The sequence below is a fragment of the Lissotriton helveticus genome, chromosome 6, assembly GCF_964261635.1.
Source record: "Lissotriton helveticus chromosome 6, aLisHel1.1, whole genome shotgun sequence".
NCBI classification, from domain to species: domain Eukaryota; kingdom Metazoa; phylum Chordata; class Amphibia; order Caudata; family Salamandridae; genus Lissotriton; species Lissotriton helveticus.
The window spans coordinates 641,703,982-641,719,783 of NC_136067.1; the positions used below are offsets into that span (position 1 = coordinate 641,703,982).

A 15,802-nucleotide genomic window follows, 5' to 3' on the forward strand; every position below is an offset into this window, starting at 1 on the left:
TTCAGAAGTGTGCAGCTTCTGCACTTTCCATACCCCAACTTTCATGAAGACCTCAATCTTTTACAACCGCAGACTGATGAGCTTATTTATCAGCCGGATTGCGTCGCTCTTGCAGCACGCAATGTGGTGCAAGAGCAACGCAAACCTTACATTTGATTTATGAAGCCACGCAAGACCACTCTGCGTGGCCCTCAGTGGCTCCATACATCTGGAGTGCGGCAACGCAGCGAAAATCGCTCCATTGCCTAAGTCGGCCCTGGGAAGGCGTTCCATGAGCGTTGCGTCAGTGTTTCCACACAACTCTCATGGTTTTAACTCATTCCCAGATCTGCCAGACCTGGTAGGCACGGGACTGTGCCAAAAAGATACGCCTTCTCAGGTGAGGCATATTAAGGAGAAATATCTTTATTTTTCCTCATTACTTCCTTTTTACATGTGTACTTCATTCTGCTGTACACATAGAAAAAGGAATATGCCTCTCAGGATTGTTTTTGTGCTGGAAGGTGTCCCAACCTGCACAAAAAACAATCCTGCATGGAAACGCAGGCACCATTGCTCCATTTTGCAACGGTGCCTGCATTCGTTCTAGGCTGCCAAAAGGGTGCCAGTGCAGGGGAAATACAGGAATACACCATATTGCCTCAAATACAGCGCATTCCTGCCCTTTCCATGTCATGCCACGCACCCATCTGACATGCTGCACTGCACCATGTGACATTCTCATAAATAGGCCCCTTAGACCTTAGTTTTATCCCTCTTGATTAACGACTTGTCCTCTAAACAAGTGTTTAAGGTAGCAAAGATTACCAGGATTGTCCAAAAATCCACCTAAATTCTCTATATTTCTTGCAACAATCGCCTTTTCACACTATTAGCAAATGACTATTTCAGTTTCTGTGTTTGTGCATGTTTTAGGTAACACATTTCCTGCACCATGCAGAGTGCAATGTTATCTATGAATGATGTATCCCTTTGTATTTAGATCTGGTCTCATTATTATTATATAGCATTTGGGAATGAATACACAGCTTAGCAGTCCAGTGCTGGAAGCCAAAATGGCAAAGATCTCCACAGCCACCATATATCTGCCTTTGGTGCTGATGTATGCTGGGATGAATGACACCCAGACACTACAGAAGACGAGCATGCTGAATGAGACGTGCTGAGCTTCGTTGAAAGAGTCTGGTAGCTTACGAGCCAAGAATGCCACAAAGAAGCTCATTAGAGCCAAGGTTCCCATGTATCCAATCACACAGTAAAACAGTGCATCAGACCCTTCATTACAGAGCAGTATCATCTTCCCTGATTCAGTCTTTGTGTCATAATCTGGAAAAGGTGGGGATTGAAGAAGCCATATGGTGCAGATCAGAACTTCTCCTAGTGTACACAGAATGATTAGGAAAAGAGACACTCTGGGACCTACCCACTTTCTCAACCTGCTGTTAGGCTTTGTAGCATTGAAAGCAATGACAACTGTAATGGTTTTTGCCAGAATAGAGGATAGTGAAAGTACAAAAATTATTCCAAAGGCAATTTGACGGAGCAGACATGTCAAATTTATTGGACGACCAAGAAATAAAAATGTACAAAGAAAGGCCAGCAGGATAGAGACTAGGAGAAAATAACTGAGATCCCGATTGTTTGCCTTTACTATCGCTGTGTCCTTGTGCTTAATGAAGATACCCAGAACTCCAGCAGCAAATGAGGCAAGTAGGACAGCCATTAAAGCCAATGACACACACAGGGCATCCTCATACGAGAGGAAGTCTATGACCCTTGGAACACAGAGGTCTCGCTTCTCATTAGACCATTGCTCTTCCGGGCACTTCATACAAGCTTCCATATCTAAAAAACACGAATCAATGGGTAGAAAAACATGAAAATGCATGTTTAGCACATAATGACTTTTATACATTGTCATGCATCCATAAGAGTTCAGGACAAGTAGGTTCTATTTTAAGAGTCTTAGATAAAGTAGGTGAGAAGTCAGCAGAAATGTCTTCCCAGAAAGCAGTTTCCAGGCATATGTTAGTTACTATTACTGCGCAAAGAATTACTTTAAAATTCCTGTTAAAGACTCTCCTGCATCATTGTTTCCTAGAATGCACTCCTATAGATTTAGCTAAAACATATTCCATGGCTTTATAAAATCATCAGTATGAGTTGTAGAACATGTTTGCTTACGATGTACATTTAGTAAACGTCACATGATTTCAGCCTTAGCCAGAGGTGCGGCATGCTCTTCTCTGCTCCAGGGACCAGATGTTCAACGCATTTACCACTCGCAAACAGCCTATTGGGCCATTTGCGACTGGCAAAATGCTTATTGGCATGTTCCAACCATATTTTGTGAGTCAGTAACCTATTACAGACTCATAAAATAGGGTTTGCGAGTCGCTATTATGGAGGGGGTGTTATGGAGGTCTCTTCCTAATAGCGAGTCACACTGGCAAGTAGGACTGTTTTGCGACCAGGAATGCAGTTGACATTCACAGTAACTACCAGCTTCAAGTTCGTGGTAACCCATTTGCAAAAGGTAAGGGGTCCCCTACGGACATCCTTCAGGCATGTAGCAAAATGAAAAAAACATTATGGGCAACCACATTCATGTTCTTTTTCTTCTTTTTCTTTGTAGGTCATGCAAGTGCATGGTCCAAAACCGCTGTAGGCACATTATAGCCTTACATTTATATTAATTCACTGTATATAAACTTGCACTTTTTTGTAATTTACACAAATAATAGAAATACGTGAGTAAGGTGGGAAGTTGTGCCCCCGTCCTGAAGAAGGAGCACACGCTCCGAAACATGTCGACGCACACCAGAGGTACTGTCCATAATTACGACAGATAAACACCTCACTCTGCACTTTTTTAATAGCACCAGCCCGGGGTTTTGAATAAAGTTTTTTTCCTATACCCACGAGCCAGGTACTTTTTAACCTTCACCAAACCCCACCACTCACATTCCATACTCCCTCACCTACATCACACACACCACACATAGTCCACCTTACAGTGCTCCCACGTAGTCGTAGGTCGCAGCACGCCGCATCCCGTTAGAGGGGTGCGAAGACCCCGATGATGAAGCATGACACCAAGGGGCCTGTTGGTGTGTGAGGGGTATTTAACAAAACACTGAGTGTCCCCACACATGTGGAAGACACCCCTTCCCCTTTTCCCTGTGAGTAGGATTCCTTTTGTTTATGTAATATGTAGCAAAATGATGCATTTTCTAGGAAGTCAAGGGATCAAAGTTAAGAAGCAATTAGGTGTCATCCACCTAAGATATGATAGCCACCCAGTGGGATTCCATAAGATATGGTAGCCACCATGTGGGTTTCCATTAGAGTAGCTAATAGTAAGCACTGAGAGATCCCCTCGGGGATGATCAGTGCGCTCAACAAATTCAAATCATAAAATAAAATGGGCCAATGTAGATATTACACAAAGCAGGGCTCAAGGAAGAGCACACTGGTACTCCTAAAGCAAGCTTCTTCTTCATTGAAGAGTAGGGGGGGCAGCCAGATCTCATGTGTTCTCCCTTAAAGAAAGGACTTAAGACAGTTCCACCCCAAACCCCCAAAAGCCCATATCTGCCAACCTCTGCAAGAGCATTGGATGGGATACCGTGTCAAAACTGCAAATAGATTGAGCAGGATAGCCAGCTCAAATTTGATGGTTTCAGTCATTTCGAGGAGGGCAGATTTCATGCTATGCTGTGGTTGAAAACCCAACTGGGTGCCATGAAGTAACCTATTAGTTTCTGAAACATTAGACAGCTAGATGCTAACCACTTTCTTCAACATATTTGTGACCACAGGTAGCAATAAAATAGGATGATAACTGGAGAGAATGGATGGATAAGCAGAAGGCTTTTTTAAAAGTGGAATTCGTTTTGCACTTTTCCAGCAAACAGAACAAATGCTGCCTCCAGAGAGCAATTAAGAAGATCAGTTAGCACTGGTACAAACAAGGTTAAAAACAACCTAAATAAAGAAGGAGGGGTTGGATCCAAAGGTGAACCTGATCGACATTGCAGGAGGGCCGATTTAGTACTCATCAAAGAAATCTGACTAAAGTTGTTTTAACAAGCAGGTCACAATTGTGTTTGAACCCAGATCAATAGTGTCTATAGATCACTGATGCCAGCTGGCACATCCAGCTCATTATACATTCTCAAAATGTTATTACCAAAGAAGGAGGATAGTTGCTCACACTAGGCATCAGAGGTCTTAATCTGTGGATTACAAGATATTGGATGCAAGTCAGAATCAACTATGTTAAAAATATCCTTGGGAACATTTACAACATCTTCAATGAGGTCATATAGAAGGAGCATTTGGCAAGATTTATAGCCTTATATTGTTACTTAAAAGCAAGTTTGTAGTTGAATTTTGCAGACCAGGCTGTAATTCCTCCACCACTGTCTCACTAATTGTCTACACTGTTTTTTTAATAACCAGAAGATCTGATGAAAACCAGGCAACCGATGAACCTTTGGGTTTAAGTTGAATTTGCTTGGTCGGGACAAATACAGCAATATCCACCTGCAGCCAAATATTGAATAGCATAGCATTATCATCCAAGTTTTCGGAAAAATAATTGGTTGGGACGGCGTCAAGAATAAATGCATATCGGCTCCCTTAACTTTACTCCAGGGTTTCACTTCAGGCAAACCGGAGGGAGGGCAAGTTAGAATTTACTTGTATCTGTCTCCCATTGAAATGGGTGAAGAAATGATCTGACCCTATCCGGGGGAGGCCTAAAGGCATACAGGAATATTAGAGTGAATAAGGTTGAGCGCCACTTTGGTGAGTAGAATGCTTAACTAACTGGGATAGGTTAAAAACATTTCATGCACCTATCAAGGCCCTCCTAGCATTATCTAAAGGCACGTCCACATGTAAATTAACATGTCTAAGTATGGCCCCCGGAAAGGGGAGGAGGAGCAAGAAGAAGGTGCAGCAATGTGCAAATGTGAGGGTAAGTGATTGAGGGAGGGCAGTGAACAATGTGTACATCAAAAGCATAAAAGACCTGCCCCAGTGACTTTTCTGACATTCTGTTTTTGTAAATAATTTAGCTTTGGTTAAGGCTGAACAGGCCATTTATGCTTTTGATGTACACATTGTTCACTGCCCTCCCTCCATCACTTACCCTCACATTTGCACATTGCTGCACCATCTCCTCCCTCCTCCCCTTTCCGGGGCACCTATACACAACATTTTAGACACGTGTTGTCTCCTGAACATGATAAAATATATGTTCAACTTAAATAAATCTTTTCCATATGTATAAGTATTGATTGTAATTGATTTATCAAGTGATGTCGATATTTATTTAATATTGTGTTTCCACTGGGTCCTCCCTGGACACAGCTTGCATCCTTGCCCCAATGAACCTTAACCTTCTCAGATATTTTTCATGAAAATTCTTCTAAGTCTGAAAGTAATCGCAGACTGGGCCCAATCCACTCCTTATATCCGGCCCATGCTCCATCGCAATCAACCATTCATTGTAGGCACTATCTTTCATATTAAGCTTAAAAAATTCATGACTCTGGTTGTACTGTTTGGGTTTTAGTTGTTTTTGGTAAAATCATTGATTCAAATGTCCTTCATTTTTAGGTCTCGCCTATGCATCACACATGAGCTGCATAGGAGGCCTTTAGCCTTCGCACATACTTGTGCTTGTGGTGGCATACAGCTTGCGGGAGTGCGTAGCGGCGCGCCACAAGCACAAGTGTGTGTTTGGAAAAAGAGCAGACTGCACACGCACACTCGCACATGCGCAGCCGATGCTTGTTTTCCGACTTGCAGACTTCCAGGGAGCATACTTATTTGGAAAAAGCTGTGCACCGGGCAAGGCGCTAGATATACATATAAAAACTTTAATACATGATAATTATGAATTGAATGATGTTTCAATCTTTCCCTATCTATATCCAAAGATACATAGTTCACTTATGGTATGTTTTAACCTAAGGCGCAGGAATTGTCTACTGTCGTAGATAATGATAGAATAAATATCATACTAGACAATTGAACAGAATGTATATCTTATTATGATCTAAAAATACATTGTCTAAACAATCAAAAACATAGATTATTTTAACACCAAGTATACATCCAGTTTTGGTAAAGGTCTAATTAGAGATGTTACAATGCATTGTAACATCTCTAATCATGTATATAAAGTTTTTTAAAGAAAATTTTCTTCTAGAATGTGAAACATAAGATACAATTTATCATGTACAATAATATAAAATGAAAAAGAAATAAAAAATAATAAATAAAGAGAATACATATATTTTTTCTATAAAGATATGAAGTCCTGTGTCATATATGTATTGATTGAATTCATGGTGTAAGCACTACTAAATGTATATCTAGCGCCTTGCCCGGTGCACAGCTTTTTCCAAATAGGTATTTTCCCTGTCAGGGTTGTATCCTTTTTTCAGGGGGCCACTTTTGTAGCTTTTCAAGTCAGACTTCCAGGGAGCAGCCTGCGAGTGGATTCAGTTATTCAAACAACGCAAATCTCGAGCAGTGCCTGGGCTGGCTTTTGAGCCCTCGAGAGGGATCACTCTTAGCGAGATTCCGACTAGGAACCATACGATCTCTACTCTGCTTTCCCTTGGGCCAATACGAAACTGACTCCGTTTTAGTCCCTGTGATGAGTCTGTGGTGCAAACTCTTGAGATTATTTTTTTTGTAAATATTATCAGCAGTGTACTCGTAAGCATTTAAAACCAATTTTAAATATGTATGGGCTTAGTCAATGCAAGCCAGCATTGTTCTTTTTACGAACGTATCGTTGCCTAATATTCAGGTTTGCTTTAGCGTCTGCAGTTTTCTTAAAATCATTAATTTTTAAACAGAAAATGTCATCTGTATGAGTGAATATTACTATTCATATTTTTATAATTGCGATGGATTAGGTACAACTTGTGCTGCTTTTCTGCTTTTCTTTATTTTTTGATAATCGGATAAAGTTTTTGATGATGCTGACTTGTACCTTAGTAAAAGGAAATTAAATCGAATTACAAGGAAAACTTGCATCAAATATCTCAACCGTAAGAAGAAACCAGGCTCACATTAACTCCTTCGATGCTCATGAGCGACGGCGCTCCGGTGATCATGACGAGCTGAGCTCGTCATGACCGCGCCCGTTCCGTGGAACGCTCGCACGCTGGGCTGATTCCCCTGCTGTGCTGAATGTTCCATTGGAACGGGCGCGGTCATGACGAGCTCAGCTCTTCATGAGCACCGGAGCACCGTGGCTCATGACGAGCTGACCTTGTCAAGAGCATGGGGGCGCTGTACGCGCCCCCCCCCCGCCCCCCAGCACAGCGGGGAAATATCGCGAGCGGCGAAGGGGTTAAGGAAGATAAGGTAGCTCTCATCCTCGGAAGAGTTGAAAAAAAAAATAAGGAAGAAATATAATACCAACATCCATGGACTTCAGTTTCATACAGAAAGCCGCTCACCTACAGCAACCCGAAACAGGTTATGGAAAGGCTAAACAAAGAATACCTTCAAGGAGAGCCTGAATATATTTCAAAGATGACGGGTTGAGCTGTACAAGAGAGCATCATATTGGGCATTGCGTTTCACACAGATGATGTGGCTTAAGGCAGGCAGGTGAGCATGTACTCCCATCAGGTTGAACAGGTGGAACTTTGGGTAACCTTGACTTCGGGTGACCTTGACGCTGGAAGATCAAAGCTGGTGTCTGAGCTTGCATGGTAGGCATATTAACAGTTATGTAGTTGCTAGCCAAAATGTACGCACACCGACCAAACAAACAACTGCAGCATTAAAAAAATATAGAGAAAAAAGGAAGAAAAAAAAACTGTCCACAAAATAAATTATGTTACTCATGTGGTAACCACTCTCATGGTTGGATCCCTTCACTTCCAGGCCACAAAAAGAAACTTCGTATTTCACATTGTCCTTTGTGGTCATTACAGTTCACAGGATACAGTGCCAGGCTTGAGCACAGATTTTAGAAACTTCTCGTCACCCAGCTATGGCTCGGGATCACTGACCCCAGAAACAAACCTAACAGAAAGAATAGGATACAAAAACAGAACTTAGGACAAAGGAGAAACAGAAAGACCACCAACCCTTGCAGAGTTTCACTGGCATGCAGAAGCATCAATAGGGGGTCGCCAGTCAAGACCCAAAGACGCTTTAAAAAAGAAGATGCCAACAAAACTATATTATGTGTGGGGAAGGAGGGCTCGTTAAAAAATCATACTTTACTGCCTTTATACTGTCAGTGAAGTGAGTTTCTTACTGGCCACTCACAGCCCTTTAAGTTTGCCTGGAAGAAACAGGCCTCAAGCAAGTCCTTCTTCGGTGAAAAGCAATCACACAGTCATTCTTGCAAATAAATAAAGGGCGGACAGCAGGTCTGAGTCTAGGGCTCAAGCTTCTGCAGCCCTTAAATAACACCAAGAAAGCAGGGTCTGATAGCTGGCTGCACAAACCACTACAACACAGTAAAGTAAGGTAGAAGAAGCTATCAGAGGAACTTTACTGGAGGGATGGGGACAACAGGTTAGGTGCCCTCTCACCAAGCACTGGAAAGGGGAGAACGCATAGCATTACTTGAGTTATAAGGGTTAACACAGAAAAGGGTGGGAAACAGTAGTGCCCAGACACGGCCAACAAGTGTTGTGTGGCCGAGGAAAGCAACTAAAGTGGGGTTTTACAGATCAGAAATTGAGGTCAACAAGTCATAAGTGCCCTTGCCTGCAGCCGAGTAGTTCAACAGAATTACCTGTCAGAGGAGTTGAGCACTCCATAATTATGCATAGCATGTCAGCCGGTATGTCTGCTTTGAGCTTAAAACATGTTTAATGGTGAAAAGAAATCAGCTACATCGGTAGATGCTATTTAAGTCCTGCATTGATGTTTGTGGCCCACAGACAGTTGCAGGAGCACAAGCACAGCAGAAGCGCAACAAGCATTGGCATAGCCAATAGGTCTCGCCTTTGGGACCTTATAAGTATTTACTTATGCAGCACAATATCCTTGGTGCAACAACATCAACTGTTGCATGGGTGAACACTTACAAGGTCCCAAAAGTGAGACCTATTGGCTATGCCAACGCTTGTTCTAAATAGCTGTGGAATTTTTTTGTGTTGTGTCTTCACTTTTTACTGTTTGTGTGCTGCATAAATACTTTACACATTGCCTCTAAGTTAAGCCTGACTGCTTGTGTGCCAGGCTACCAGAGAGTTAATAACAGGTTAATTTATTAACTTTAGTGGTTCACTCTTACCAGGATTTCGGCTGTTGCTTGAGCAGGGTTATCAGTTATGTGGGGAGTTTCCATGGTTTTGAGCAGTAATTCACCCCATAGACACCCTGCAATGTCTTTAAAATGGAGATTCCATGTGGGAAGTCTGCAGTATGTAGACTGACTCAGCATAAGCCAGAGCGCGGGGGACCCTACCAAACCTCTGACCTTTCTGAAAACTAGAGACAATGGAATCCAGGAAGATGTGGCATGTGTGAATTCCATCATGTTTTATTATCCAGAGCCCTGCAGATGTCAAAGACGTCTGTGCCCTACAAGGGGACAGAGGCTAAAATAATTCTTAGGCCAAAAAACTCCAAATAGCTTTTAGCTTTTTTGCTGGGGAATGGTGTTTGTCTGTGACAAGCAAGGAAGGAGCCATGGATTATTAGAATGTTTTCTTAGGCTAAGAAAGAATACAAACAGCACAAGTTCCGTGTTGGGGCACAGAACTCTGTGTCTGTGCCCCGGAAAGAAGGCACACACTGTTTTGATGTTGAAATGGAAGCATTGGGAGAGAAAGAAGCACCGTGAAATTGAATCATAAAGTGGCCGTTAGAAGGGGAGGGGCTACGAACAATCATAGTCTCGCTCCTTCCGATCCACTCACGCCTGGTTCAGTTTCTCTGTTGGGGGGGGGTGGAGCAGAGGAAGAGAGGGCAGAAGGGCAGGTATGCTCCCTCTTCATCCCACAAACAGAAACCATGATCAAGATAGTGACTGTGGCAAGGGAGCTGGGGATAACAATAGCAGCCCTTATCCGGTAGATTTGCCCCATCATTTAGCTATTTGTGCGGGCGGCCCTTGTGAGTGCTAGGGAACTCCTCTCAGGTTCACTTGATATCTGTATGGTGTCAATAATTATGTCACACGTATGAGACGGTACAAAAGGGGGTGGTGATGGACGGAGCATCTGAACCAATCAAACACTCACACCCAGTCAAAAGATCTGGGTTTAATCCATCAGAGTGGGCTAAAGAACGGTGATGGAGCAAACCCAGATCTTTTGACTTGGTGTGAGTGTTTGATTGGTTCAGATGCTCCGTTCATCACCACCCCCTTTTGTACCACTTTGGCCGCCATAAGTGTGGCAGGGTATGCTCAGACGTGAGTCCCTTGCTCACTTTGCCACTGGATTCAATCAAGCCGGGCTAAAGACGGCTGTAATGCCAGAAACCGGTCCTCGGAAGCTTGTTTCCGGTCCAGGGTAGGCATGCTTGGCAGTTCAGGCTGGACTGTTCCCATGAGGCACAGGGTCAGACTGATTTGCATATAGCCATGTCTGAACTGGGTGGCAGAGTGGGATAAAGAACGGTGATGGATCAAACCCAGATCTTGTGACTGGGTGTGAGTGTTTGATTGGTTCAGATGCTCCATCCATCACCTCCCCCTTTTGTACCGCTTTGGCCGCCATAAGTGTGGCAGGGTATGCTCAGACGTGAGTCCCTTGCTCACTTTACCACTGGATTCAAGCAAGCCAGGCTGAAGACGGCTGTAATGCCAGAAACCGGTCCTCGGAAGATTGTTTCCGGTCCAGGGAAGGCATGGCTTGGCAGTTCGGGCTGGACTGTTCCCATGAGGCACAGGGTCAGACTGATTTGCATATAGCCATGTCTGAACTGGGTGGCAGAGTGGGCTAAAGAACGGTGATGGATCAAACCCAGATCTTTTGACTGGGTGTGAGTGTTTGATTGGTTCAGATGCTCCGTCCATCACCACCCCCTTTTATACCGCTTTGGCCGCCATAAGTGTGGCAGGGTATGCTCAGACGTGAGTCCCTTGCTCACTTTGCCACTGGATTCAAGCAAGCCGGGCTGAAGACGGCTGTAATGCCAGAAACCGGTCCTCGGAAGATTGTTTCCCGTCCAGGGAAGGCATGGCTAGGCAGTTCGGGCTGGACTGTTCCCATGAGGCACAGGGTCAGACTGATTTGCATATAGCCATGTCTGAACTGGGGTGGCAGAGTGGGCTAAAGAACGGTGATGGAGCAAACCCAGATCTTTTGACTGGGTGTGAGTGTTTGATTGGTTCAGATGCTCCGTCCATCACCAACCCCTTTTGTACCGCTTTGGCCGCCATAAGTGTGGCAGGGTATGCTCAGACGTGAGTCCCTTGCTCACTTTGCCACTGGATTCAAGCAAGCCGGGCTGAAGACGGCTGTAATGCCAGAAACCAGTCCTCGGAAGCTTGTTTCCGGTCCAGGAAAGGCATGGCTTGGCAGTTCGGGCTGGACTGTTCCCATGAGGCACATGGTCAGACTGATTTGCATATAGCCATGTCTGAACTGGGGTGGCAGAGTGGGCTAAAGAACGGTGATGGATCAAACCCAGATCTTTTGACTGGGTGTGAGTGTTTGATTGGTTCAGATGCTCCATCCATCACCACCCCCTTTTGTACCGCTTTGCCCGCCATAAGTGTGGCAGGGTATGCTCAGACGTGAGTCCCTTGCTCACTTTGCCACTGGATTCAAGCAAGCCGGGCTGAAGACGGCTGTAATGCCAGAAACCGGTCCTCGGAAGCTTGTTTCCGGTCCAGGGAAGGCATGGCTTGGCAGTTCGGGCTGGACTGTTCCCATGAGGCACAGGGTCAGACTGATTTGCATATAGCCATGTCTGAACTGGGGTGGCAGAGTGGGCTAAAGAACGGTGATGGATCAAACCCAGATCTTTTGACTGGGTGTGAGTGTTTGATTGGTTCAGATGCTTCGTCCATCACCACCCCCTTTTGTACCGCTTTGGCCGCCATAAGTGTGGCAGGGTATGCTCAGACGTGAGTCCCTTGCTCACTTTGCCACTGGATTCAAGCAAGCCGGGCTGAAGACGGCTGTAATGCCAGAAACCGGTCCTCGGAAGCTTGTTTCCGGTCCAGGGAAGGCATGGCTAGGCAGTTCGGGCTGGACTGTTCCCATGAGGCACTGGGTCAGACTGATTTGCATATAGCCATGTCTGAACTGGGGTGGCAGAGTGGGCTAAAGAACGGTGATGGAGCAAACCCAGATCTTTTGACTGGGTGTGAGTGTTTGATTGGTTCAGATGCTCCGTCCATCACCACCCCCTTTTGTACCGCTTTGGCCGCCATAAGTGTGGCAGGGTATGCTCAGACGTGAGTCCCTTGCTCACTTTGCCACTGGATTCAAGCAAGCCGGGCTGAAGACGGCTGTAATGCCAGAAACCGGACCTCGGAAGCTTGTTTCCGGTCCAGGGAAGGCATGGCTTGGCAGTTCGGGCTGGACTGTTCCCATGAGGCACATGGTCAGACTGATTTGCATATAGCCATGTCTGAACTGGGGTGGCAGAGTGGGCTAAAGAACGGTGATGGATCAAACCCAGATCTTTTGACTGGGTGTGAGTGTTTGATTGGTTCAGATGCTCCGTCCATCACCACCCCCTTTTGTACCGCTTTGGCCGCCATAAGTGTGGCAGGGTATGCTCAGACGTGAGTCCCTTGCTCACTTTGACACTGGATTCAAGCAAGCCGGGCTGAAGACGGCTGTAATGCCAGAAACCGGTCCTCGGAAGCTTGTTTCCGGTCCAGGGAAGGCATGGCTTGGCAGTTCGGGCTGGACTGTTCCCATGAGGCACAGGGTCAGACTGATTTGCATATAGCCATGTCTGAACTGGGGTGGCAGAGTGGGCTAAAGACTGGTGATGGATCAAACCCAGATCTTTTGACTGGGTGTTAGTGTTTGATTGGTTCAGATGCTCCGTCCATCACCACCCCCTTTTGTACCGCTTTGGCCGCCATAAGTGTGGCAGGGTATGCTCAGATGTGAGTCCCTTGCTCACTTTGCCACTGGATTCAAGCAAGCCAGGCTGAAGACGGCTGTAATGCCAGAAACCGGTCCTCGGAAGATTGTTTCCGGTCCAGGGAAGGCATGGCTTGGCAGTTCGGGCTGGACTGTTCCCATGAGGCACAGGGTCAGACTGATTTGCATATAGCCATGTCTGAACTCGGGTGGCAGAGTGGGCTAGAGAACGGTGATGGAGCAAACCCAGATCTTTTGACTGGGTGTGAGTGTTTGATTGGTACAGACGCTCCGTCCATCACCACCCCCTTTTGTACCACTTTGGCCGCCATAAGTGTGGCGGGCTATGCTCAGACGTGAGTCTCTTGCTCACTTTGCCACTGGATTCAAGCAAGCCGGGCTGAAGACGGCTGTAATGCCAGAAACCGGTCCTCGGAAGATTGTTTCCGGTCCAGGGAAGGCATGGCTAGGCAGTTCGGGCTGGACTGTTTCCATGAGGCACTGGGTCAGACTGATTTGCATATAGCCATGTCTGAACTGGGGTGGCAGAGTGGGCTAAAGAACGGTGATGGAGCAAACCCAGATCTTTTGACTGGGTGTGAGTGTTTGATTGGTTCAGATGCTCCGTCCATCACCACCCCCTTTTGTACCGCTTTGGCCGCCATAAGTGTGGCAGGGTATGCTCAGACGTGAGTCCCTTGCTCACTTTGCCACTGGATTCAAGCAAGCCGGGCTGAAGACGGCTGTAATGCCAGAAACCAGTCCTCGGAAGCTTGTTTCCGGTCCAGGGATGGCATGGCTTGGCAGTTCGGGCTGGACTGTTCCCATGAGGCACAGGGTCAGACTGATTTGCATATAGTCATGTCTGAACTGGGGTGGCAGAGTGGGCTAAAGACTGGTGATGGATCAAACCCAGATCTTTTGACTGGGTGTTAGTGTTTGATTGGTTCAGATGCTCCGTCCATCACCACCCCCTTTTGTACCGCTTTGGCCGCCATAAGTGTGGCAGGGTATGCTCAGACGTGAGTCCCTTGCTCACTTTGCCACTGGATTCAAGCAAGCCAGGCTGAAGACGGCTGTAATGCCAGAAACCGGTCCTCGGAAGATTGTTTCCGGTCCAGGGAAGGCATGGCTTGGCAGTTCGGGCTGGACTGTTCCCATGAGGCACAGGGTCAGACTGATTTGCATATAGCCATGTCTGAACTCGGGTGGCAGAGTGGGCTAGAGAACGGTGATGGAGCAAACCCAGATCTTTTGACTGGGTGTGAGTGTTTGATTGGTACAGACGCTCCGTCCATCACCACCCCCTTTTGTACCACTTTGGCCGCCATAAGTGTGGCGGGCTATGCTCAGACGTGAGTCTCTTGCTCACTTTGCCACTGGATTCAAGCAAGCCTGGCTGAAGACGGCTGTAATGCCAGAAACCGGTCCTCGGAAGCTTGTTTCCGGTCCAGGGAAGGCATGGCTTGGCAGTTCGGGCTGGACTGTTCCCATGAGGCACAGGGTCAGACTGATTTGCATATAGCCATGTCTGAACTGGGGTGGCAGAGTGGGCTAAAGAACGGTGATGGATCAAACCCAGATCTTTTGACTGGGTGTGAGTGTTTGATTGGTTCAGATGCTCCGTCCATCACCACCCCCTTTTGTACCGCTTTGGCCGCCATAAGTGTGGCAGGGTATGCTCAGACGTGAGTCCCTTGCTCACTTTGCCACTGGATTCAAGCAAGCCGGGCTGAAGACGGCTGTAATGCCAGAAACCGGTCCTCGGAAGCTTGTTTCCGGTCCAGGGAAGGCATGGCTAGGCAGTTCGGGCTGGACTGTTTCCATGAGGCACTGGGTCAGACTGATTTGCATATAGCCATGTCTGAACTGGGGTGGCAGAGTGGGCTAAAGAACGGTAATGGATCAAACCCAGATCTTTTGACTGGGTGTGTTTGATTGGTTCAGATGCTCCGTCCATCACCACCCCCTTTTGTACCGTTTTGGCCGCCATAAGTGTGGCAGGGTATGCTCAGACGTGAGTCCCTTGCTCACGTTGCCACTGGATTCAAGCAAGCCGGGCTGAAGACGGCTGTAATGCCAGAAACCGGTCCTCGGAAGATTGTTTCCGGTCCAGGGAAGGCATGGCTTGGCAGTTCGGGCTGGACTGTTCCCATGAGGCACAGGGTCAGACTGATTTGCATATAGCCATGTCTGAACTCGGGTGGCAGAGTGGGCTAGAGAACGGTGATGGAGCAAACCCAGATCTTTTGACTGGGTGTGAGTGTTTGATTGGTACAGACGCTCCGTCCATCACCACCCCCTTTTGTACCACTTTGGCCGCCATAAGTGTGGCGGGCTATGCTCAGACGTGAGTCTCTTGCTCACTTTGCCACTGGATTCAAGCAAGCCGGGCTGAAGACAGCTGTAATGCCAGAAACCAGTCCTCGGAAGCTTGTTTCCGGTCCAGGGAAAGCATGGCTAGGCAGTTCGGGCTGGACTGTTCCCATGAGGCACAGGGTCAGACTGATTTGCATATAGCCATGTCTGAACTGGGGTGGCAGAGTGGGCTAAAGAACGGTGATGGATCAAACCCAGATCTTTTGACTGGGTGTGAGTGTTTGATTGGTTCAGATGCTCCGTCCATCACCACCCCCTTTTGTACCACACGTATGAGACGGACTGGAAGTGAGCACCAGGCCATTACTTTCAGGCACAGTGAAACTCCCTACCATCACCTCCAAATTGAAGAGAGGCTTGTCCTGCTC

The 15,802-nt window shown here is 46.5% G+C and overlaps 1 protein-coding gene across 1 annotated transcript in view; it reads right to left on the reverse strand.

The window, feature by feature from the left end:
- Positions 1–900: 900 nt before the first annotated feature.
- Positions 901–15,802, reverse strand: part of LOC144762818 (vomeronasal type-2 receptor 26-like) — a 662,664-nt gene continuing 647,762 nt past the window's right edge. Inside the window, exon 5 of the mRNA XM_078648099.1 lies at positions 901–1,845. Within this exon, the coding sequence (XP_078504225.1) occupies positions 950–1,845 (896 nt within the window). The 3' untranslated portion in view covers positions 901–949. The remainder of the gene's footprint in view (positions 1,846–15,802) is intronic.